Here is a 27,752-nt window from a genome sequence, read left to right on the forward strand (position 1 = left end):
CTCGACCCTTATCAGACCACTAACTGAGTACAATGTTCACTTCTCTGTGTACCTCAATATGCACCTGCAGCAACTGGGGAGAACACAGAGGATTCTGACCAAGTGAATCCAGGGCCTCCAAAACATGACATACATGGAAAGACTGAAAGCCTTCTCACTTTACTCAGTGTCATACATTCTGCTGAGAAGTGACCTGGGCCTGGCCTACAGAGCAGTTTTGGACCCAGCACTAATGTAAATGCTGGACATCTGCAAATCAATGGGGACAAAAATAATTTGCTCCAGGGATCTAACCCTAGCCTGTGACGTAAAGAGAACATGCAGGAGAGACAGATATATCTCCCAGTGATTGCCACTCCTCTGTATTAGGCTCCCACTGCATGTGAAGCAGTGCTCCTCAATGACCCTATTCTACTGCAAATTTGACAAATGGATGGGAGATTATAAATTCACCCCAGGGTGGCACCTATGTCTCTCATGGACAGGGAGAGTCAGTGCTGATTACAAAATCACTCTGCTAACAACAAACATCTAACTATGCTCAATGAAGGTATTTGGGTTCTTACATGGCTAGGCTTGTACAGGCCCTAGGGCCATTAGCCTGGTAACTTCATAAGAACCTATAATGCTATGAACCTATGCAGGCTTCCCTTCATCTTCTCTCTTATATCCAGTGCTCATGTCATGTATTATAAGTTGTTCTGCAGCCCTGTAAAAATCAGACTTGCACTGTGCCACTTGTGAAAATTACTTAGTTCCGTAGTCTGTGTACTAAGGTAGGGGTTCTGTTCTCACTGCAGTAAACTGCATGTGTGTGTGTGTGTGTGTGTGTGTGTGTGTGTGTGTGTGTGTGTGTGTGTGTGTCTAGCCATAGGAGCAGAAATGTGTATCCTACAGTTACAGCTCCAATCCCATGGATTGACAGTATTTTGATATTTGTGCATGCCTACACTTCCATTTCATGCAGGCCTCCCAACATCTTCTCTCCTACACCCAGTGCTGATGTCATCCACTATAAGTTGGCCTGCACCTTGTAAAAGTCAGACTTGTGTCATGGCACTTGCATGAATTACTGAGTTCTGTAGTCTGTGTAAATAAATACATAGGGGTTCTATTCTCTCTGCAGTCGACTGTGTGTCTAGACAAAAGAGCAGAAAGTGTGTATCCTACAGTTACTTCTCCAATCCCATGGACTGACAGTATGCAGGCCTCCCAACATCTTCTCTCCTACATCCAGATAAATTGGTCTGTGGCCTTGTAAAAGTCAGACTTCTGCTGCCGCACTAGCGTAAATTACTGAGTTCTGTAGTATGTACTTATGTAGGGGTTCTATTCTCACTGCAGACAGCTGGTGTGTGCGTGTGTGTCTGCATGCACTTGCTTGACATTAGAGAAAGCCTTTTACACCAGCATGTGGGACACTTTTATTACCATATTCCCCTCACCAGACACTACTGATGTCATCAGCTATAAAGTGCTGTCTGAGAGACTGCAAGTCAGACTTGACCTGTTTCACTTGCCTTAAATACAGAGCTTTGTATTCTGAGTACTTAGATCGGTGGGAATTCTGTTCTCACTGCAGTGAACTGGGGTGTGTGTTTGTGTGAACTTGCTTGACATTAAGAGAGCCTTTTACACCAGCATGTGGGACACTGTTATTACCATATTCTCTTTGTCAGACACTGCTGATGTCATCAGCTACAAATAAGTGCTGTCTGAGACACTGCAAGTCAGACTTGAGTTGTGGTGCATGCCTTAAATACAAACTTCTACAGTCTGTGTACTTAGGTAGGGGTTCTATTCTCACTGCAGTCAGCTGGGGTGTTTCTGTGTGCACTTGCTTGACATTAGAGAGACCTTTTAACACCAGCATGTGGGATACTGTTATTTCTACATTCTCCTCACCAAACACTGCTGATGTCATCAGCTATATCTGATTTGTAGATGTGCACTATTCCCACCAGGACAGGGTCAAAGACTTGCCTGAAACCCATGCAGAATTCAGCTCATCTTATACAGACTACAATGGCATGGCTTTCAGTCTATCCACATGCATCACTGCATGGTTTGTAAGCCCTTTGTTTTCTTGGTGAGAAACCTCTGTGGTCTCTCCAACTGCTGCATGTGTCTGTTGAGGTACATGCAAAAGAGAGCATTATGCTCCATATTAGTGTTCTGATGAGGTTCAAGTACAGTGCTGTAACATATTCCTCAGATCTGAATATGATGGTGTGACTTATGATGTGCACAACATAGGCTTTCAATACCAGTATGGACACTTGGTGGTCGAAGTTCATATTGCTATGTATGAAAATTCGGTGCTCCCTGACCCAGTCAGCAGCCTGTAAGTACAACCTGGCAGTCCCCCTCAAACTACCCTAGTACAAGAAACTCCTGAGTGAAAGGATGTCACCCTGAAAAACTTTACCCTGATACAAGTCTTTGAAGTCCAACCTGCAATTTGAATAAGGTTAATACCATAACATGTACTAGTACTATATCACTCTACCTATGTACTGTTTCATGCTGTCCTGGGTCTAAAGGCACCTCTAGGCTCCGTCCATACTGTGTAACTTAGCTAGATTTCACCCAAGGATCTTACCTCTTTAACCTACAAATCTACCCTGCACACAGTAATTTCTCCCTGCTCCCCTTCACATAGGCCATAAAATATACCCTGCAGCTCTTAATTAATCTCTGCAAGGGTACAACCTATAGCTTAAAAATAGCCCATACATTTGGTGTAAAATTATACCAGTAAAATACAGTCAAAAAGATACATTTGGAGCAAAATTAAACTAGTACAATACAGCCAAAAAGATACATTTGGTGTAAACTTTAACAGGTAAAAATATACATTTGGTGTACAAAGAAAAGAAACAAGTAAGCCCAAGGATATAATTGGAGTTAGTGTTAGCCCCGCTGCGCTTGGGCTCACTTCGCTCCCCTCCCTGCCCCCTATTCCCACCCACCCCCACTAGTGTTACATTTCAACTAAACTTAGCCACTCCCCTCATGCTAACCACCAATCATTGAATCTGCCCCACCCCTGTACCCATTTTCTACTCTTCCACTATTCCACATCCTGTAAGCACAGTCTTCCATTTAACTACCTTACAATCACAAACAACACCTCTCATCATCCACCACACCCACCCCATCCCAAGCAGATCTCTCACTCATAACCAAACCAAACTATGCCCAAACTACCCAAACCCACCTACATACACCTCTTACTATTGCTCCTAGGTATATCCACCCTCCCACTGGTAGCTTCTATCACCAAACACCAAAAACAACTTAATTTTATCCATATACCAAGAAAAACTACTTCCACTAACATTATTACAACACACCCTTTCACTCAACTAGTCCCATACCACTACCAAACCTTTATTCAGCACTATGCACACAGATTACAGCCATCACACTACCAGTCCCAGGCAACTACAAAGAACTTTAAGACCCTAAACAAACTACTCAAACTCTATTTTTATCTCAGAGCCCAACTCATTAGCTGCGGTGATATACACCCAAACCCAGGCCCACATAATCTAGGAGCTCCAACCCACAACCTGAATGATACCCTACTCCACCAAGACAAATACTCGCTCCTCATTTTAAATTTAAATGTCAGAAGTATACTAAACAAAGTCCATGACCTTCATGCACTACTCTCCTTTTATTAACCTGAGATAGTCATACTAACAGAGACTTGGCTTAAACCAGGCAACCACAACAATAAAATCACTCCACCAGGTTACAATATAATTCGTAGTGACAGAATAGGTAAAAAAGGGGGGGTGTTGCTATAGTGTATAAATCTCACCTCATCCTTGAGAAATTAGACATAACAACCCCAGACCATGATAAAGTTGAACTCACTCTAACAAAACTAAAACTTAATGATAGTAAACACATCAACATCATAGGCTGTTACATCCCTCCAGGCAACAATATCCCCACTGCAGAAAAACTACTAGAATGGATATCTAACTCCCTCCCCCAGGAAAGCATAGTATTAGGAGACTTTAATACTGACTGGCAAAACTGTTCCAGTCAAAACCCACCCTCCCATATTAACCGACATGGCCTAACCCAACTCATCACTTACCCCACAAGAAAAGACAAGAGAACCAAACACCAATCCACTCTAGATTGGATACTCGTATCCCACCCATCACTGATATCCCTAGCAGGGTGTCTACCAGACACCCTGAGTGACCACCAAACCACATTTTTACTCAGATCAAAATCACCACAATTGACCCAAATATCTATGTGCCTAATTATGAACAAAAAACATTTTAACCATGCCAACTTTATAAATTACCTAAAAATGTGTAAGTGGACCCCCCCCCCTAAAAATCTACCTCTTGATGAAGCTGTACTATATTTTAATACTACCTTCTTAAACACCCTTAACCATCATGCCCCCACCAGAACAACAAGAATTAAAACTAAATATGCACCCTGGTTAACCCCAGACACAAAATCCCTTCTCAAAAAAAAAAAACAAGGCATGGACCAACTACCTCAACAGTAAATCCCAATTGAACAAACAAATATATGTTGAACTATGTAACAAAGCCAAAAAACTCACCAAAACAGACAAAACATCTTAATACCAAAAAGTTACAGGATAAACACAGTAACAACCCACGAAAAATTTGGGCAGCAATTAGCTCTATTCTACAACCAGGAAAAACAACTACCCCAACTCCAAAAATAGATAACCCAGAAGACATCCCCACTCAATTTAATAAATACTTTACAGAAACTATCCAGACCCTTGCAAACAACTAACTCTAAGACAACATCCCTACCCCTGCAAATGCACCCCAACTAACAATTGCCCCAAGTTCAGCTTCCACCCAGAACCAACCAAATCCATTGAAAAACTACTCCACAAGTTCAAACCAACGTCTCTAGCCAGAGATAATTTACCCACTGAATACCTCCATCTGGCTGCAGAAGCCATATCATATCCTGTCTCCATCCAAATTAACAGATCCATCTCCAAGTGTACAGTACCCAAGCTATGGAAAATATCACATATCATCCCTCTACATAAAGGGGGAACCTCCCTGGAACTCAATAACTACTGCCCTATAGCCATACTACCCCCTACAATTTTAGAGAGAGTAAAACACAAGCAACTAATGAAATATCTCCTAGAAAATAATCTAATAGCAACACAACAACATGGCTTTAGACCCTTCCATAGCACCACCACCGCACTAACAGAATTCACCAACATTGTCAATACTCACAGAAACAACGGATTCCTTGTATCTGCCACCTTCCTTGATTTGTCCAAAGCATTTGATATGGTTAACCACAATAAACTCCTTTCACTAGCAAGTCTAAACCTTACCACCCCTGCTATCTCCTGGTTCAAAAACTACCTAGAGGGAAGGAAACAAGCTGTTATGTGGTAAAACCAACTCTCCCCTTCCCTACCAGTCTCCCTAGGAGTACCCCAAGGCTCCATCCTGGGGCGACTTCTTTTTACCCTCTTCACCAATCAGCTCCCAAACAGTATTCCTAAAGCCTCAGTAGTGCAATATGCAGATGATACCACCATAATATGTGCAGCCAAATCAATTGACATCCTTCACTCCCTAACACAAGAATGCTTTTCCCTAGCAGAAACTTGGATTAAAAACCAAAGGCTCATTCTAAACCCAAGTAAAACAAAGCTAGTACTCCTTAGCTCCTACAGAGCCACACCTCCCACTGATTCTTTCTTCATCTCCTCCTTTAGCAAGACCACAATCACCCCCACAAATCATACCAAACTCTTAGGGGTTGAAATAGATAATCACATTAGATTTGACCTACATATTTCTATAACCATAAAAAAGTACATAAAAAACTTGGCCTACTGTATCACAATAAAAAATTCCTCACTGACCACTCCAAAACTACAATAGCAAGGACTTACCTACTATCCACCCTACTTTATGCCTCCCCCGTGCTTACAAATCTCTGCAAATTTGACCTAAACAAACTTGATAGTTGTTATAATAAGATAGCCAACTTCGCTTCAACCTCTCCCATCAGAACACATCATGGTGAATGCCTAAAAAAAACTCAATTGGCTAAAACTAGCACTACTACTTCAACTCAATCAACTATCACTAGCCCACAAAATAATACATAACTCTGAAAACACCGCAGCCCTACAAAATCTTTTGCAACCCTATATAACCGCCAGGCCCTTGAGGTCTAGCACACAAAACCTCCTCAAAGTAACCAAATATAACAATGAAGCTGGTAAGTCTATCTACAGCCACTATATAACAAAAACCTGGAACTCTCTTCCTGCCCACATAACTGACAACAAATCCCCATCACAGTTCAAGAAACATGTTAAAACTCACTTTTTGAATAATCAACTGTGCTCCTGTATCCCCCCTGGCTAATGTCTCATTATAACACTTCAAACTTAAGTAACTCTGCTAAGCTAACCATTCATAGTACTGTACCCACTTAGGACTGTTAATCTACTGCTCATCCTGTCTCTCCAGGAGTTAGGGAAAACTACCCCAGCAATGTTGTGCTTTCCACAAGCAACTAAAACCATGGAGAAGACATATTGTAAATCAATTTGTTATCCTTCCAAACTAAAACCAGGAGGAGATATATAGTAAATCAATCTGTTATCCTTCTCAACTACAGCGAGCATCATCTGCTCTCTTGGAGCCTTATTCTACATCTCTCTGCTTTTACTTTGATAGTAAAACAATCACAGTAATCCTAAACTAGGAATATCTTCTAAAATTTAATATTATATTGTAGAGAATGAATGTATCCTATCTGTTAGTTAATATGTATGTCAAAGTCTCCTCTACGGAAATTGTATGCCAAAAGTCTGTCCTTAAAACTATGTTTTGTAAAAAAATGTTCTCTTGGAGCTTTTCTCCCCGGGCCTCCACTGAAAATTGTCTTGTATTCCAGTTGGACTCTCCTGGTCAACAAATGTAAAATAAAATAATAAATAATAATAAAAATGTGTGTTCCCAGTGCTTGCATCACTGGGTTTCAGATAGTTGAACTACTGGCAATGCTGTAATTAGCAGGGAATTCCACTTTGTAGAAGGACAAAATAAAGACACATTTTTACATTTATGTTTAGACTGTGTGGGTTTATCACCAATCATATGTCTGTGTTAGCCCCTGCTGTAGTATGTTATCATCATAGGTGGACTCGATGATTGCACCCAGTATGCATGTGTTATCCCCTCCTGTAGTATGTTATCATCATTGGTGGACTCAGTGATTGCACCCAGTATGCATGTGTTAGCCCCTCCTGTAGTATGTGACCATCTTTGGTGGACTCAGTGATTGCACCCAGTATGCATGTGTTAGCCTTTCCTGTAGTATGTTATCATCATTAGTGGACTCATTCCACCCAGTATGCAAGTGTTTGCACCTCCTGTAGTATGTTATCATCATTGGTGGACTTGATTGCACCCAGTATGCATGTGTTATCCCCTCCTGTAGTATGTTATCATCATTGGTGGACTCAATGATTGCATCCAGTATGCATGTGTTAGCCCCTCCTGTAGTATGTTATCATCATTAGTGGACTCATTGCACCCAGTATGCAAGTGTTTGCACCTCCTGTAGTATGTTATTATCATTGGTGAACTCAATTATTGCAACCAGTATGCATGTGTTAGCCCCCCTTGTAGTATTTTACCATAATTGGTGGGCTCAATGATTGCACCCAGTATGCATGTGTTAGCCCCTCCTGTAATATGTTATCATGATTGGTGGACTCAATGATCACACCCAGTATGTATGTGTTAGCCCACTTGTAGTATGTTATCATCATTGATGGGCTCAATGATTGCACCCAGTATGCATGTGTTAGCTCCTCCTGTAGTATGTTATCATCATTGGTAGACTCAATGTTTGCACCCAGTATGCATGTGTTAGCCCCTCCTGTGATATGTTATCATGATTGGTGGACTCAATGATTGCACCCAGTATGCATGTGTTAGCCCCTCCTGTAGTATGTTATCATCATTGGTGGACTCGGTACTTGCACCCTGTATGCATGTATTAGCCCCTCCTGTAGTATGTTATCATCATTGGTGGACTCATTGATTGCACCCAGTATGCATGTGTTATCCCCTCCTGTAGTATGTTATCATCACTGGTGGACTCATTGATTGCACCCAGTATGCCTGTGTTAGCCCCTCCTGTAGTATGTTATCATCACTGGTAGACTCATTGATTGCACCCAGTATGCATGTGTTAGCCCCTCCTGTAGTATGTTATCATCATTAGTGGACTCAAAGATTGCACCCAGTATGCATGTGTTAGCCCCTCCTGTAGTATGTTATCATCATTGATGGACTCCATCATTGCACCCAGTATGCATGTGTTGGCTCCGCCTGTAGTACGTTATCATCATTGGTGGACTCAATGATTGCACCCAGTATGCATGTTTTTGTCCCTCCTGTAGTATGTTATCATCATTGCTGGACTCAATGACTGCACCCAATATGCATGTGTTATCCCCTCCTGTAGTATGTTACCATCATTGGTGGACTCAATGATTACACCCAGTATGCATGTGTTAGACCCTCCTGTAGTATGTTATCATCATTGGTAGACTCAGTAATTACACCCAGTATGCCAGAATCAGCAAACATGGTAAGGCAAAGGCTCTATACTTTATCTTAAACTGTCAAGAGATAGATTCCAAACAGTAAGGGGCCAAGCACAGATCCCTGGGGCATGCCACTGGTGTCAGCTCTACTGGTAAAGGTTGATTCATCAACTTTCACAGCATATGTTCTGTCAGTGAGTCAACTGGTTACCCTTCTAGTGACATAAGTTTTAATCTCCAGCTGGGACAGTTTCTCAATGATACCTGCACGAGGAATTCTTTTCAAACCCTTGGCCAGATCAGGATAGCTAGTATGCACGGTCTTACCTTCATCCAGGCCTGTCACACAGAATCAGTGAGCTGTGACAACATCACAGATCACCTATCATATGACACATCACATACACCTTCATGACATTGTTGAATACACACTTCAACACACCCTCCACACAGACTATGCTCCTGTAGAAGGGTGCATATCAACATGCATTCCTCTGAGTTTTGGGGGGGAGACAGCACCCGATGCATGCATGTATAGACACATCCTGACTCTCCTCATCTGTGAGGTAAACCAACATGTCATCATGAACCTTTTCTAAATGGACACTAGGAATATCTCAGCTGTGTGCAACAGACCTGTGTGAGTTGTTAATGCGACATCATGTATGTTACATCTGTTAGATTTCCTCAAAGAGGTCATCGAGGGCATGCATGATGACAACACTATCATACTGAGGAAACTGACCAGACCAAGGCATTTGACAAAAATTCACACTGAGATATTCACTCAACACTGTCAGATGTGGCCATAAACACCTACATCATTAAGTGGGTAGACCACTGTATCACATACGTGTCATCTAAACATGTTGAAATGTGTGAGTGTGAAGTGACCTACATCTCAGGTCTACACATCAGGGCTGTCTGCTAGACCCTTTCATGTCCATTATTTAAGTGACAGACATCACAGATGACGTACACATCTGTGTCCAAATAGCTGTCTGAAGGACTACAGATTGTGGGCAGTCATTGAATCCAGCTGTTATATTAGTATAATACAGACAGTATCAGCCCACATCAAAGATTGCTGCCACAACCATGACAACACCTGCAATGACACAAAAATATGGGAGGATTTATTATGTCAGGAAAACAAACACACAGACCAAGTATAATGTAGAAATCACACCCTATAATCAGACGAATAGGCATGTGACCTGTGTCATATGGTAGAAGGTAAGTGGAATGTCCACCAGCATGTGGTCACAGTGCTGACTACTTCCTCATATGTAACACAACTACTGAGTATGTTACACCAGGTGCATGTGTGCTACCTGTCCTGTATGTAACATAACTACTGAATATGTTACACTGGGTGCATGCATGCTACCTGTTCTGTATGTAACACAACTACTGAGTATGTTACACCAGGTGCATGTATGCCGTGCTACCTGTTCTGTATGTAACACAACTACTGATTATGTTACACCAGGTGCATGCATGCCGTGCTACCTGTTCTGTATGTAACATGACTACTGAGTATGTTACACCAGGTGTATGCGTACTACCTGTTCTGTATGTAACACAACTACTGAGTACCCAACCAAACCACCGACTGGACCCAAAAATAGGAAAAAACACTAAATAATACTCCTCATCACCACTAAAGTAATATATTAATGCAACACTCAGTTTATTCAGCGTTTTCGTCCAAGTATCCCTCAGACCTCATCAGATAAAGTCCATTAAGTAATTATTAGTCCCTTATATACTATTCTAAAAATCAATTAACTATAACTACCATACAAAAGATTTAAATTCATATGCTTATACATCCAATATAAAAAACATTTACTAATTACATAGAAAATAAAAAGAAATAAATAAAAATATTCTACATCTTCTAACACAGATATAAAAACACTAGATATATATATATATATATATATATATATATATTTAAAACGTATAGCTGTGTTTTAATACATTCTTATTTATATTTGCTATGCGCAGCAGTCATCTAGCCTGTATTGATCATAATGTCGCATACAGATATAGCAGTGTCCTTCTAACACCTCTAGCAGATGTTACAGTGCCCGGACAGTGTGCATGAATAACCTCACAGAGTGCAGACATGTCATAATAGTTGTACAAGTGTGTTTGTGTAGTATTATCTCTGATCACTCTAATTACTGGTAGTATTATTCTGATATTGCCCATGATTCTGTTTGCTTCTTTTAATGATATCCATGAGCCTTTACCTGTGTCCCAGTTGCTGGAGACCTCTGCTGAGATTACACTCATATTCAGTTAAATCAGTTTGCACAGCTTCACAATGTGCACCCTACCCCAATTGTATATCTGCATTGTTCATGTAAGGATGCTTATCGCATACAGACATCTTCCCCATTGTTATGTCACTTTGTACACATTTTCAATGTGCAGTCCCTACTGTACCATATTGATATGTGATTGGTGTTGCTGCTACAACTGTCTTCCATTGACATATCCTCACCTGCTGCACATTAGGTAGTTTCACCTGCTCTCTTTCCCTTTGTTCATTCCTAAAATTTGTCAGTGTCTCTATTCAATACACACACTTCCTCAAGTGTTTATTTCATATGACAGTCCATAGACCCTTACAGATCATTTACACAACTTCGGTACGGAATGCCAGGAATGGGATTTCACAATACTCTGCACTGTATACACTGTCCTGTAGTGTGTTTGGACCATATGTTTATCATCCATACCTCTTAATTATCCAGATTTTCACAGAATTTCCAGATTTTTGCCTTATATATCTTTTGGTGTATTCCTTATAAAACCTGAGGTTTTCTGCCATATCACTGGGTTGATCTCAGGACTGATGTCACACAATAATTACATACATTTGAGTTTCAGACTTCAAATCCTTCAGAAAATGTATCTTCACACAACCCCCTTGTTATTCTAGCACATTTCTAAGTTTAAAAGAGCAAATATATAAAATCTCTCCCTATTTCTGGGTCATTGTTCCCCACATTATGTTGTGCTTTGTCCATATTTCTTGCACTAAGAGATTGAGAGCCATGAAAACTATTATCTGTTAAGCCCTGGAGATCATTGTGGTATTCAGCACAAAGCCGCGAACCTTCTGTGCTCTAACTTAAACAGGATTGCTATGCGTGTTGGCTTACCAGGTTTCCTCGCCAGCCCAAGAACACTGTTTCTAACCATGAAACTGCACTTATTAACATTCAAAAGTGGTGCAAAGCATGAATATGCAATGAGCGCTGCTGCTAACTGCACATCATAGTGCATACATAACTCCATGTAAAGTTCGCATGAAGCTTACATGGAGTTTATTGAATCCCAGGATGTGTCTTGCAGTTGTTGAGGTACAGACTTAGGTGTGGAAGGGACTAGCTAGGGTCCCACCTATTTTTGAGGAAGTTTTGTTTACCATGATTAGGTTTTTATTGGATGATCTTAGGAGCCTATTAGGTCTGTAATATATTAGAAGGCAGGAAAAAGAGGGACATTGTGGAATTCTATAGGACCCTGTAGCCACATGTGTGGTGGATTAAGGTAAGTTTGCCTTCTTTTTTCTGTTAGTAAACTTGTTTAACTGTATGGCTCCACCAAATGCTTTGCTTTTAGATACATATGTCCATAGACAGATAGACAACTATCCTTTGTTGACCGGGACAGTCCCAGGCCAGAACCATGGTGGTATTTATACTACCAGGAGAAATTTGGCCAGGGCATCTGGGAAGTTCCCTACACTTTTTAATAGGTGCAATGAGATCTTTTCCATCTACCAGAGCTACCACCAATCCAGACAGTTGGGACCTCCAGTTTAATATTTCATCAAAAGTACGACACACTCAAGAGTGCAGCACCCGTAACGCTGCACTGCAGTGTTAGCAATCCAATCACATGGACTGGGAATACAGTCCCTTTGTGTGTGTGTGTGTGTGTGTGTGTGTGTGTGTGTGTGTGTGTGTGTTCTCCATTCATGAGGCATGAAGCCTGTGTGGAGGCTATAGTTAAATAGGAAATCCAGACAATCTGATAGGTCATATTTCATGCTATTTAGCAGGCATCCTGGGATATTGCCTTGGCCCATTGATGCAGTGCTCTTGGCCTTAGAGAGAGCATTAAAGACTTGTTCCCTAGTGATAGTAGAGGGAGTTATATTTGATGGTATTTCCTGAGGGAAGGTTGATGGGGACAGAGGGGTAAAGTTGGAGTTGAATTTATCAGTCAGGAGGTTTGCTATATATTCTGGCTCATTATATGTGGCTCCATTTACATTGAGCTCTGTACACAATTGTGTATTGCCTTTCAGGTTGCAGATATAGCTAAAAATGTCTTGTGGTAGACCTTGGCCTGGGAGGCCGAATTTACTTCAAATTTGGCTTTGGTAGACTTTATTTGTCCTCTGAGTTGTTTGTTTAGCTTAATGAGAGTGCTTTTACCCTGCTGGGAGCTGCACCGCCTAATATTTGCCGTGATTTTCTTTCTTCTGTTATACAGCCTACTGATGTGATTCTACCAGGGTGGCTTGTTTTTTTGAGTTAGTTCTGTACTTCCTCCTGGTGGGTACAGCTGCCTCTGTGCAGCTATTAACATGCTTGTATAGTGTTTCTATGAATAGTTCTGCATAGGCAGCAGTGTCCCAGGAATTATGGGGGGGGGGTTGGAATTTTGCCAGGCTTTCACTTAGAAGTAGGAAGTTAACCTTAGAATAGTTCCTGAATATTCCAGGATTAGCTGGGGTTCCAGGTTTTATTTTTACTTCAGAGGACCATTTTGTGGTCTGACTTTACATGAGAAGACATTACACTGGGGGGTGTGTAGCACTCTCCCATATTAGTGAGGACCAGATCCAGTATGGCTCCACCCCCAGTTGGTGTAGTGACAATCTGGTCCAGGGAGTTTGTGTTTACAAAATCTAGAAATCTCTGTGCCTGTACATTTGGTGTCATATATGATTCCCAATTAATAGTGGGGTAATTAAAGTCACCCATAAATATGGTATTAGGCTGGATAGTGAGTGTCCCCAATAAGTTTAAATACATGGTATGGCATTTCTGGTCAAAGAGAGGGACCTATAGCTTACAAGGAAGTGGTATTGGATTTTTTCTACGGTGATCTGAACATGTAGAAGCTCAAGTGTATTGTCCTGTTTGACTAGCCTATTTATTTTTGCTCTAAACTGAGACATCTCCACCATTAGTCCCTGTCTGTGTAGTAGTTGGTCTAAATGTGTGGAAGGCATTATAACCTGGCACTGTTGGTGTGTTCTCTGAAGCTGTAAACCATGTGTCAGTGACCGCACAGACGTCAACATTCTCTAGGGTGATGAGAGCTTCTAGGGAGTGGAGTGTTTTTGTTTAGTGTCCTAGCAATGAGCAGTGATACCTTTAGATTTTCTTGGTTTTGATTTGCTATGTCAGAAGTACCTTCAGTTTGGCATTGCCTACAAAAGGCATTATGAGGGAGTACAATGTTATAGCTAATATTCAAAAGCCTAGAGGGGAGAGGTGCAGACCATTCCTGGCAAAGCAGCATGGTCTCTTGACCATCTCCTTCCATGCTGACAAATATTGCACCCCACTCCCTTAGAATGACACCAGAAACTAAGCCAATTATTAAAGTCAGTCATCTTCTGTTCATATTGTGGCATAATCTTAGGAGAAGGTAAAATGCTGCTCACTGCTAGGTTCATACCAGCCTGGGACACATATTCTGAGAGCTCCATGATGTCTCTCTTCATATAGTCTAGGGAGTTGCATCTCAGGTCATTCACACCCGCATTGACTATGACTGAGTCATACTGGTTCTTGTGGTCAAATGACCTGAGTGCATGCATATTGTGGCAGATCCTGGCCCCTGATAAGCAACTGAATGTAACTTTCTCCTTACTCGGTCTGGTGAGAGGGACATCAGTGTGTCTCACAATGGAGCCTCCAATCACCAGAGTATTGTACTGTGTGGTGACTTGCCTTATGGCCTTAGAAGTAGAGGCTCCATGAGACATGGCTGTATGTGTTGATGTGGGTGTTGTTTTGAAAGAGTGCATTCAGGGCTGGTGAGGGTGTTTGTTACATGTACTTTGCCTAGGAAGTCTTTGGAGTTTAAGAAGGTTACATTTAATTGCCTCAGCATATGTGGGTCTATATGTCTGCTTTGTATTGTCTGTGAAGGTTGCAGTGTGTGTTCTACTGGCAACCTTAATGACATTAGGAGTACGTTTACAGGAGAGCTTTGCTCCAGTGACATTGGGTAAATATAGCTCTCTTATACCTTATAAGTTTGTTTGAGAATTAACTGGTTGTCAGTAAACATGAGGCAATTTCTACATTGCCTCAGGATGCCCATATCAAACAAGCTGGTAATGGAGATAGTGGGAAAGTTCATATCCATGGCAACAGACCTTTTTTTTTTAATTGATTACTTTATATTCTCAATCCAACTGTCTAATATCCAGAGTATCCGGTTTGCAACTCTGGGGGCAGTGCTTGTCACTGCAAATTGTTGTCCTGTGTGCAACTAGGTAGTGGTGATTTTCAATGGTGCTTTTATAGGAAAAATGTTACAATTGAAGGTGTCTGTGGCTATACACATTTGGGGAAACTAATAAGTAGACCCTGATGACTTATGGATAAAGTATTTAGGCAGATATTCCGAAGTCAGAAGTAAATCAAGCAGTACTTACTGAAAAGAAAGAAATAGCTTGTCATGAATGATGAAAAGTGGGGAGTCACTTGAATGCCTACTGCCTGGCTACTACTAGTGCTGGTCTCACCACAGCTGAACTCTGCTGGGATACAATGCTCCTTTCCTTCTTCTCTCACCAGAAGCAAAACAGTAGCACCAACCCCAAGATGAGAAGAAGGCCACAGCCTGTTTGGAGATCCACAGTCTTGTCCCAGATTATGTTATGGTCTGTAGGCTTGTTGTAGCCTTTTCCTGGTAGATGTATTGAACAGCAACCATACCAATCAGGAAGGTCAAGCACAGACACTCACTTCATAACTAGAAGCAGTCAGGAATCTATGCACTCTGCTCCTTCTCTCACTAGGAACAAAATATAAGCAGACATTCCAAGCTGGCACCTATGAAGCAGTTCTTAGGCTTCCTGGTGATCAGAAGTCCCCAGGAAATAATGTTCCTATGTTCCTTTTCTCACCAGGGGCAACGCATAAGCACCATTCTCAAGATGACTACTGAGAGACAGAATATGGGCTCTCCAATAATTTGTGATTTGACAAGATGATAATTTTGTGCTTACTCACAATATGCAATGAAAGAGGAGAAGGAAGGAAACATGTGGTCAAATTAACGCAAGGGTCAGGCAACTAGAAAGACCATTAAGTTTAAAAACACAACAGTGCAAGGGTGGGAGGATGGTAAAAAATTAATTTCTGTGTGACTCGCAGGATACACAGCTGTGGTCTCTTTCCTAGTTATAATATGCAGTTAAAAACAGACTTCAAATAAAACACACCGTAAACAAAATAAATCACAGTATACAAAACAGAAGACGGCAATAAAGCAATAAAAAGTAGAAAAAAGCAAAAACAAATTAATCTTTCCCTCACAAAATGTTATGGTAGAGTCTTGGTGAGTTTTCCGGTAAACCTCTTTCCAAAAGATAGTGTGTCTGGTTTCCACTACTCTGTTCAGCTCCAAAAGAAAACAAAGCAGTCAAAAGCTGACTGATTTCAGCCGAGTAGACCTGGCTGTTGCTGACTTGTGGTTGTGATGTTTTAAAAAAAGTAAAATACTTTTTTTTGTTTTTATTATGCCAAAGACTGGAGCCCCCACAGGGACACATGGTTTCATGGGGACACATGCCCCTGTGTGCCCTGGTGTAATGACATCCCTTATGGAAAACATACAGAGGTTACCTTCACAAGGTGCCCAAACAACCCCAACTGACATCTCTCAGTACAGTAGAGCAGTGTCTGTACTCTAAGATCCTCCTAGGTTGCCAGGTTTCTCATCTTAACTTTGTCACCAAGAGTGAATCCAGGTACCCTATAAAGCAACCCCATTTCTAACCCTTGTATCCCTGATGTTATGTTTCCATCATTACACAAAACTCATGACCACAGATGAAGGTAGTGACATAGATTTACCAATAAATTGATAACTACATCCAATGCAATGTTCTTGCTTCAGCATCTCAGGCTGGTACCATCCCCACCATGACAGGCTGGTACCATGGCTTTGAGATGGTACTGTAGTACTGATGCCCCATACCTATCAGCTTGTCATGGTTCTGATCCTCTCTATCACCACAAACGTCCTCCTGCAGAGGTAGCTGCACCCTCTTACAATTAGAGAGCAGCAACTGACTCTCGCCAGAACAACTGGTTTAAGAAATTATGGTAATCGCCATTATGATGATGAAGACCAATGTGATGGTGAGGATGGTGATGATGGTGATGACTATGATGGTGATGATGGTGATGATGATGATGATGACTTTCACAAGTACCATAGATACCTCATTTTGTGTTTTTTTCCTGGTATCTCAGGTAGACAAGAATTTGGATTATGCCTAGAAAAGGAGTAAATAAGAGCAGCAAGTGTCTGCACTCCATATATGGCCTTCCCTAGAGGAGAAAGATGTAGAACATCAGCTGGGAAATCAGGCTGTACCCTCACATGGATCCTTTCAGGTCATCAGTAAGTCTGTAAGAATCAGTAAATGCTAAGAGTCTGTAATGAAAACTAAGTAGCCATTTGAACTGATGGAAGTATCTTACTTCGCATGTGGATGAAGGTGTCACTATCTGCAGTTAACTCTTTTGTTTGCTGAAGAACATTATTTATTAATTATTATTTATTATTTATTTTATTTTACATTTGTTGGCCTTTCATACTTCTAACTATGATTAGATACCCAGTTGTCACATTGCATACTTTAACCTCAGGCCATCAGCTGACAGTTACATTTTCCTTATAAAACCTCAGGAGATGGGTATCTACTTCACATATCATGAAATCTCTGATCACACAGACATGACCATATCCTCATGACATTTTGTGAAAAATAAGGTATTGGGCTCCTGCTGAGATAAATCTAATATATACTCTGCCTGACGTGCTTCCTTTTAGAGTTTAATTTGAGTTGCATAGGTTCTGTTTGATTTCAGATCAAGATAGGACTGCAGTTAATTGCTTTTGCTGCCTAAAGCCTAAGAACTTTTTAACTGAGTCTTTGTCTTCTGTTTGTGCCAGTCTCAGGCTATCCAACAAGAGGCTAAGTAGCTGAAAAAATTCCTCCCTTCCTGCTTGCTTATGTCCTGAAACTAAAGATATTGAGATGTCCTCACCAGGATATCACATTACCTACCAGAAAAGACAGGCACATTAAAAAGGTAGAACGTACTGCCATTCTTTTTAGAAATATTCCGGACATCTCCCCATTTCTTCATAGTATTCCAAAATTTTCAAACTCTGAAATTCTTGTAACACTGCTCAAACTTAATAAAAGTAAAACAATTGTCACAATAGGTCTACACATTCCCCCAGGTAACAATATTGGCACCACTGAAGATACTGTCTCATGGCTGTCTTCAAAAATTACATACAAAACTATAATACTAGGAGGCACAAACATAGATTGGCAAACCATACCTTGTGAAAACCCCGACACTCTTCCCGTAAGTCACCCACTCTGCTTGTCTTACTATGCTCCCTGCACTTTAACACTTTGTCCCTCTCTCTCCTGGACTCTTTCATCCTCACCTGTGTGCTGTCTACCTTTCACTACTATCATGACTTCTCCACAGCCTCTTCCGATTTTCTCTTCTACTCCGACAAACAAATCAGATACAGCAGCAGTGTACGTGTCTGTAACGTATTAATGTTAACGGGTTGCATCTTGAATATTCTAGAAACGTCATCTCTTTTCAGCTCAACATGGAGTGTATTTGCTTATTTCATGTATTATAAAACCCATGAGCTATTATTTATAACATGCTCGTTGTTTTTAAATTGTTATGTAAAATCCTATGCAAACATTTCTATGTTTTTTGCAAACTCATATTTAGAGCTTTTTTTCCCTGGGCCTCACTGTAAAGGGATTGTCTCAGTACAGTTGAACTTTTCTGGTAGCCAATGTCTAATAAATAAATATTTGTGCTTTTAAACCTAATGCTGTTCTTGTCTGCTCCTTGTGTTAATTTCACCATATAACTCCTTTCCTCTCCTCTTTCATCAGTTGGTGCCATTAATTACAAAATGCTCATTTTGCATGGTTGCTTTCTTTTAGCTATTTAAACAGTTTCCCTCCCATTATTTTCCATAAGCAACTTTTACCATTAATCTGTACTTTCCAACCTTCTCCGTAGCCAACTTGGTTGAAATGGGTGTCCTGAGAGAATGAAACAACTGTTTTATGTTTGCTGGCAGCCACTTACTACTTAAAATGACACAGTGTGTGACAGATGTAGTTATACAATGTTACTGGGGACATGGAGCCGCTACAAATAACAAGATGGCTGTTAGTACCATACAACACCACAGCAAACTGATCACATGCGGCTCAAATCAAGCACATAGACCTACATATGATCAGACTCTTAAAAGTAACCTACCTAAACCACAAAGGCTTCCTAAATGTAACCTAAGAAACAAGTACTCCCAGCAACCTCAGAAACAGAAATCACAGACAGCACCCATCATGAAACATACATTGATGAGTTATATTATCTCAAGTCAAAAGTTCATAGGACTGATCCAATACACAGGTAACTTCATAGTGAAACATACTGGTGTGCCACTCACCAGGCTGTGCAAGACGAAGGTCACTATCAGTTGCCTATCAGATAACAGGATTCACCACATCATACATGCCACTCAAGTCCTTGCACCATGGCTACACATATGACACAGTCATAGTAGATTTAGGTCTATCTGTTGGATCCACCAGAGCAGTTCCTTCTTTAGGCAAGGAATGAGGGGGACTTTGTGTTCTAGTGGGTAAGAATGCTGGGTCCACACCAATCTGAGGAACCCCTGGAATTTCCTGATGTGGAGTTTTTCCATTGGTACATTGGGAATGGTTGAAGCCATGAGTCCCAGCACCCTGAGGAACTCCCTGGTTGTGATGTGAGTCAAGGGGAGAAGGGAGTAAAAGAAGGATGAAAGGCCCTGCACCTTCTGAGATGGAAGTGACACTTTTATTGTGTCTGTCTAGATTTGAAATCCCAGGAAGATGTGGTCTTGTGAAGGCGTGAGGATTGACTTCCTGTAGTTGATGGTGAATCCCATTTTTTTCAAGAGGGAAATGGTGGTCTCCAAGTTTTGGAGTAGAGTGTGGGAAGTCGGGGCGTGTAAGAGCAGGTCGTCCAGGTATGGTAAAATCTGGATGTCCAGGAGCCTGCAATGTGCAATCACCGAAGCCAGGCATTTTGTGAACACCCTCAGTGCTGTAGAAAGGCCAAAGGGCAAGGCAGAGAATTGAAAATGCCAGGAATCCACAGAAAAATGTAAGAATTTCCTGAACATGGGGTGAATGGGGATGTGAAGGTAAGCATCTTTTAAATCTAAAGATGCCATGTATCCTTGTGGAAGGATAAGAGGAAATAGAGTTTGGACTATCAACATTCTGAAGGTAGGAACCTTTAAGAAGGTGTTGAGTTGGGATAAATCCAGGACTGGTCTCTATGGAGCTATCCTTTCTGGGCACTAAGAACATTCCTGAATAGAAGCCTTTCCTTCTTGAAGTTTGAGGAACCTTTTGAATTGAGCCCTGTGGCCAAAGTTCCCAAAGGAGCTCTGGGAAGAGGGGCAGCTGCTCTCGGGGGGGGGGGGAGATGCCCATGAAAGTGAATTAAGGAAAGAACCCAGGTGTCTTGGGTGATGCTTACCCAGACCATGTGAGCTTTTGACAGACAAAGGGAAAGGGGAAAGGGAGACATATGCAACACAGACACCCTGCTTTTTCAAGAAAGGACTACCTTTGTTGTGAGGGTGGCTGTGAACCCCTATGCTTCTGTTGTCTCTTGCCTCCTTTGGAAGACTTACCAGAGAAGTGTTGGGTGTGGCTGTGGATGAAAACAGGCTTAGATGGGAAATTCCTATGAAACCTGGGCACAGGAGAAACCAGGATGTGTTTCAACTCCTTGGGTTCCTTGTTTTTTCTTCCTGTAGGGACTTAAATAGAGAGGCTGCTGCCTTACCAAATAAGGCAGAATTGTCTAATGGTGCCTCCATTAATCTAGACTTGATGTCATCCTGGAAGGGCTGCAAACAGAGCCAGGAAAATCTTCTAAGAACTGACGCAGTAACAGTTGCCTCGGCACAAGCCTCCACAGCATCACAGCTACATTTAATGGAATGTCTTGTCACTTGGGAGGAAGCTCCCAGGACAGATAGATCCAAGACTTTTCCTTCAGAATCTAAAAGATCTGCAATGCCACTAGATGTCTGACACAAAAGCTCTAAAGAGTACTTAGTCATAAATGTCTGACAATTGATAGCCCTGAAAGCCAAGGTGGCTGAAGTAGAGGACTTTTTCCCAGTCTCTCAAGGGCTCTGCTTTCTTTGTCTGATGGCGAAAGGGTGGTAGAGGGAAGTATCCTAGATGATTTATCTATAGCCACAGAAAGGACTGCTGGGTCTGCAGCAGGTCACCTAAAGAGTAATTTACAATCCTCAGGGACCTTGTAGAAGCAGTCTGGCTTTTTGGGAGCAGGATCCTGGGAGTGTGGAGTTTGTGAGGCATTGTGAAAGGCATCCAAAAATGCAGGATGCACTGGTGGAACTGCAGAGGGGCCAGGGACATCAACTTTTAGAAGTTGGTAGTATCTTTTCTGGACATCAGAAATTTGGGACTTGTCAATTAAAGTGTTTTCCCATTTTCAGGAGTTTCACCAAAGATAGCTCTTCCATAGTGGAGTCAGCACCGACTGACTCCTCTTCAGGGGAAACATATTCCTGGGGAGAAGGAATTTGTGTTGAATAATCCAAAGATTCCTCTTCATTAGAAGAGAATTAATCAGAGGAGTCATTGTTCCTAATCCTTTTCTGAGAAGTTTGGGGAGCAGTTGTAGCAGGGGACAAATGTTTAGTTTTTTGTTTTTTCTTTGCAGGAGAAACAATTCTGTGTAAAGCCAGAGAACCGGACAAAAGCATGCATTCAAAAATTTCTGACTCAATCGCTTCCCTTACTTGAGTACGTGGTACCCACCCCCAGGACCCTCCATACTTTTGAGCCTAGGTTCCCCTGTGATATCCTGATCGGACGTCTGATCAATCTCCAAAGACATGCTCATGGCTGAAGTCAAGGCAGCCTCAGAATTGGGCTCGGCCTGTGAATCCATGCCTGAAGTTGGACTTGCCTGCAGGTTGACAAGCACTTCGGGTGAAACATCTGATGATGGAGGTGCAGCAGAACTGCAAGCCGAGGTTTCTTGGCTTTGTACTACACTGGCTTGGCATCACACCCCAAGGTACCCTACATTCGCTTAGCTAACAACTTAAGCTGTTGGTTCTCTAAATAAATAACAAGAAAAGACAGCCTGCTTCTAAGGGTCTTAGGTACGAAGAACTGGCAAATGTTACCAGACTTGTGGTCATGGTTAGGCCCTAAACAAAAGAGACACTGTGAATGGCTGTCCTTATGTGGAATTTGTCTGCCACAGTGGCACTTGCCCTTCTTGGATGACATAACCAAAACAGCTGGCGGCAGAAAAGTTCTGATTCTAAAGATGGTACATGTGAATGTCACTTTTATGGCCTACGTCCAACTGCAGCCTACATGCAATGCCCCATGTACACTACAGTAGTATAAGACTTTTGTATACTGGCAGACATCGGGTTGCCTTCAGGCGGGACATCCCTCAAGTTAGGAATACTATAGCAAATGAATAGAAGGACATCAGTCTAAGTCTGCATATGAAGAACAGTACATTTCTTAGCGTATACCAGAAGCTTTTCGCACAACCACTCACTATTCGATACACTAGGAATTTGTGGAGTCAGTTATACAAAGCGAGTTAAGGTTCTCAGTGCCTGTGTCTGTACAGTACACAGTTAAACACAGCTATGTTTTAAGCAGTGCTGCATAAATGTGAGCAACTTTTAACAACACAAAAAAAGCTATTCAAACAAGCCAAAAGCAAAGTAGCACACTTCAAGGACCTACACGCGACTGTACTTAGCTGGTCCAAATCCAATCAGTACCTAGAAAAGATCCAGCAACAGAGAAATTCACTAAAACTCATTTTATAGTAATATACTCACCTGCATAGTCTATGCTGTTGGTATAAAAATATTACATTTGAGTTGAATCGCTGCTTATCTTGCTGAGCTCCATTTGTGCCTGACGGAGAATACTTCTTAAACAATCTGAATGGGACTGTTGCATATCTGCAAGTCAAGCTCTACTCGAGTAACCCACACATGCGGCCTCAACCTGGTCTGTGACATCAATAGGACTTGCTGGCAGGACAGATTTCTGTCCCAGAGACTACCCCATCTATGGAATAAACTCCCTCTCCACGTCAAGCAGAGTACCTCTTTACCCCTTTTTAAGCACAATCTGGATAAATGAATGGGAAATAGAAAATACATCCCTGGGATTCCACCCGTGTCCCTGCTGGATTTGTCTATGCATGGGCTAAACTCTTGGCTAGGTTTATAAGGGCCTCAGGGCCAATAGCCTAGCAACTTCCTATGATTCCTATGTTAAATTCAGACATCATGGTACTTATTAGAAAATTATATCAGTAACTGAAAAACACATTTTGTTGGGCTGATTATCAGTGTGATCCAGTGTTGAAAAAACTGGGTATGATATTAAAGTTGGTTATCTCAGCATTTTACATACATTACAACAGTAAGAAATATGTCAGCATACAATACAGAAAAAAAATATGCATCTTTGCTTAAGAAAACCTTAAAACATCATCCTCATGGTTATGGAGGGGTACAACAATTAGCAGTGCTGCCTCATGGACTTGGGGTGTCTTTTTGTGGGGTCTGCATGTCCTCTGGGTCATCATGTTTTCCTTGTGCTCATATGTTTTTTTCAGGTGTTCTGATTTCTTACATTACAGAGATATGCCACCATGAATGGGTAATTCTTCAAGTTGCCTATACGTATGTGTGAAGTAACCGCATGTGCATCCTGCAACAGACTTGGAAACCAATCCACATTATTTATTTTAATGACTTGTGCCCACTAAGTTTCCAGACAGGCTTCAACTCACCTATGACTCTGAACAGGGTAAAAAAAGGTAAATGAAGAGTGAGAGAATGAATAAAATAACCTCATCAGAAGTACAAAGTATTTGAATTTAAGTTTCAGGTTAATGCACCAGTCACCACATATCAGACATGCACAGCAGATTTCACGGACCATTACCAGTGCATGGCATATTATGAAACGGTGTAAGGCTTGACTGAGCAGTCTTTATTTCTAGTCACAAGGTTAGAAACTGTCATTAATCTGTTGATAAAAACAACAATTATTCTAGTATTTGCATAAGAAGTCTGTACCAAATTTCTGTTGTAAAAGGTGAGGTGACGTCCTCCTGTTCATGACTTTTTTTGCTCAGGACAGATATACGCCATTTCAGAGCAGTCTGCTGGCAATGGCAAAGTCTTTTGTTAATGCAAATCAAATATGATCTCCACTGTATTATGTGAACTAACTGCAGAGAATCTGAAACTTTCTCTAAGCTGGGGCCAGATTGAAGATCTTTTTCATTTACTGAAAGGCATAAACAAGCAAGCAAAACTGATCCCTGGGCATGTAACTTCAACAGTATAGAAAGTTTTAATATCACGTGCTAATAATAAATCCATTCCATTTCCACTTGAAGTCTGTCTACTGTGCAAGAATAAATTACAAAATATTCAAGAAGGGAAAAATAAAAAAGTAGGTATTAAGCTGACGCTTTTTTAGTAAAGTGAACTTTTATTTAATAGCATTTTTCTAAATGTACATATAATAAAATCAAATAATTACACTAACAAATGACATAAAATTAAATAGGTCAGCATTTTAAGTAATTGTAGGCTTGCTCAAACAAATCTGTTTATAAGGCTTTCTTGAATAATGATTAACTTGGGCAAGACGTGAACTTGCCAGGTTAAAAAATTCCAAAACGTAGTTGTCACAAGCAAGCTGCGCATGTAGAAATTTCTCTCAGTCTTGTGCCAGACAGAAGAGAAAAGACAGGGAGGATATAGGGCCACTACAAATTCTTCATGTGCCTGGATTGATACTGATCAGTAATCAGTATGGAAGAAGATGATATTTCTGCTCTGTACATTTACTGCTGAAATGCATCCTAGTAACAATGCAGTAGAAAACGGGTTTAGCAAACAAATTCCATTTTGCACTCACAAGCTCTTAGTTCTACCTCTCTTGGTCTCCTATCACTTAAAATGGACAAATCTCTCAAAATGCTGCCCCCCCCCCCAAAGCACTTAAACATAAGTACCATTTTCAGGTGTTCCCCCTAAAACTGTTAAAAAATTGTGTTTTTAGATTGACAATATTGCAGCTGTTGTTAAAGGTATTGATTTAGACGGACATAGACATGATATGACCTGAAAAAAGCCATGTTGATATGATGCTCAGAAAAAATAAATGTACTCAGCAGAGTACAAAGAGTGTGCCTGGTTACACCCTTGGCAGAAAAGGAGTAATATAAGCTCTAGACGGGAAAGCAGTGCAGCTGAAAACAGTGAAATCTCTAGCACAAATTCTTCAATATAAAGTAGTGTAGAACTCCACACATGGAATGGTCAGTAAAAGTACAACTTCTGTGGGAAAAGGCACTTAATGTTTGTGAGGTTACGAAGACTGACTTAACATAAAGGCTGAGTTACATACATTAACCTCACAAGGAATGGGCTCCTTTTTTTGAAAACACCAGCTGCCTTCTGGCCCAAGAAGTTGCTAACTGCATCAATGACTAATTATTAAGTGTACAGACTCGTCCATCTGCAGGTTAATGTTCGCTATTCCCAGAGCAAATTCACTAAGCAAGTCACTAGAATTACTAGAGGGCTGGAAAACACTAATAAAGAGGGGATTACAACACTGGTCTTATGAAAAGCCAGTATAAATTCGTTGAAGTTAAAAAAAATCTAACTTCCTGGTTATTGCAGAAATCGTTGTACTGCATAGAGTTCCACGATTACACTCCAAATATGTGAAACAGTCAGCTTTGATAAGCACCTTTCTGATGCAATGTTCCACTCCTGAGGTGTATTTCTTAGCTTTTCTTTTTCAAACATACATTAGTTTCAATATGATCAGCGATCTGGTGACCTTTATCCTTTGTACATCAGCTAGTGTTTCACACTCACAAGTACTTCTTGATGGTGTAAATGAACATGCATGCACACACACACACACACACACACACACACACACACACTCACAGACAAAGACACACACACACACACACACACACACACAACAAACATATCAAAACTATTCTTGCAGTACTTATTTCATCATGTCAATTTTAAAACATTGATTGCTTCAGGTAAATTATGGTGCTACAGATTAATGCTCCTATTTAGAAGGAAATGTACCCTTTAACTACACACCAACAGTGTCTGCAGAAAAGGTATATAATACAAACCATAGTGAAGCAAAAACTGACAGTGCTTTTTGAACTATAACATTTTAGTTCTACAAAAGTTTGACGTTTGGCTGACCTGTAGGTGACCCGAACCTCATTTCCAGGTTCATCTTTTTCCCATATCAAAGCAATCTTGTCTGGGGCAACATGGACATGGCGGTCTATACAGTTAACTGTAAAGAAAGAAATTACAAAAGTGACTTAGCAGGCACTTGGTAAATATTCAGATATTTAATTATCTATTGTTATGCAGTATTACCCAACACAGATTTTTTTTTCACAGTCTTCTTTCTTGCAAATAAACATGAAACTCCAAGACAGCATTCAGTGTATAGTATCTTAATAATATTGCATCCTTTAGAGTCTAGAACACCAGTTCTGATACTGAATGAATTAGCCCCTATTATCGACTCTTGACTCCTCCGTTACATACGCACCTAATCCACTAAGCTAGCCCCTCCACTCCCAGCTGTATAGTGTCTTCCCTAACAAATATCCCCTCAAGTTCCATGTGCTCCTACACAAGATGACCAAAAGGGTGGCCACTGTCTACTGAGGGCCATATTTTAGTTTATGTGTATCGTAAAGTATCATTCTGGATCGTCTATGGCCTACTTGGGACACTAGCTTGTTTACTGCCATTTAATGTACGCCTTGGCAGTCAGTGAAAACGTGTTATCCCATGGGTTATGCTTCATATCTATGATCATTGTTTATAAACATGGAAAATATTAATCAGTAAAGCAAAATATTACTTCAAATGAATCAATTTATAAGACAGAATTTTTTATTATCTTAAATTTGACTTGTGATAGTAGTGCAAGCACTTATCACTGCTGGTTAAATAATTTGTTTATGCTAGTTTGAAACACAGTTTTGAACCTTTGTCATTCAACCTGTTTAGCACCTTATTTAATAAATTACCAAAATTTGACAGAAACTGAAATGAATGTAAATTAAAATGTCTCCATTAAAAATTGTGACTTATTTTTGCTGACCTGGTTGATCTCATTAGGCCGGTGGTCCCACTATGGAGTACATATCACTTATGTGAGTGCTTTAATAATTAAGAGACCTGTAAAGTCAAACCTTATTGCTGAATACCAACTTATACAAAAGCCTAGAATAGTGATTGGCTGTTTAAATTTATTCTTATTGTAAAGAATCTGCTTAACATTCAATGATGTTTTTCTGAATCTTTCATCTGTAAAATGCAGTATCACTTTTCAGTAAAATCTAGCTATGTGAAAATATCGCATTGCTTTTAGTAATGAGTATTTGTGCTTCAGACCTATTTATTAGCAATATATTTGCAGAATGTAAGTACATTATATAACTCAAGTAACATATGATAAACATCATGGTATACGATAAATTTAGCTCTTTAGTACCAATCAGTAATTTTCTAAGAATATATTTCTGTTTAAGTTCCATTGATGTAGTTATAAAAGTAATCTATATCAAACTAAGCATACATATCGTGACTTTGGTGTCCCTGGATGTAATGACAC

The 27,752-nt window shown here is 40.6% G+C and overlaps 1 protein-coding gene across 2 annotated transcripts in view; it reads right to left on the minus strand.

Annotated features, from left to right (window-relative positions):
- Positions 1–27,752, minus strand: part of LOC122804648 (acetyl-coenzyme A synthetase 2-like, mitochondrial) — an 874,305-nt gene that overhangs the window by 710,919 nt on the left and 135,634 nt on the right. For both annotated transcript variants that reach the window (XM_044074629.1, XM_044074630.1), the window contains exon 2: positions 26,318–26,414. In XM_044074629.1, the coding sequence (XP_043930564.1) occupies positions 26,318–26,414 (97 nt within the window). The remainder of the gene's footprint in view (positions 1–26,317; positions 26,415–27,752) is intronic.

The sequence above is a fragment of the Protopterus annectens genome, chromosome 6.part0 (assembly GCF_019279795.1).
Source record: "Protopterus annectens isolate FY-2018-M chromosome 6.part0, PAN1.0, whole genome shotgun sequence".
NCBI lineage: Eukaryota > Metazoa > Chordata > Ceratodontiformes > Protopteridae > Protopterus > Protopterus annectens.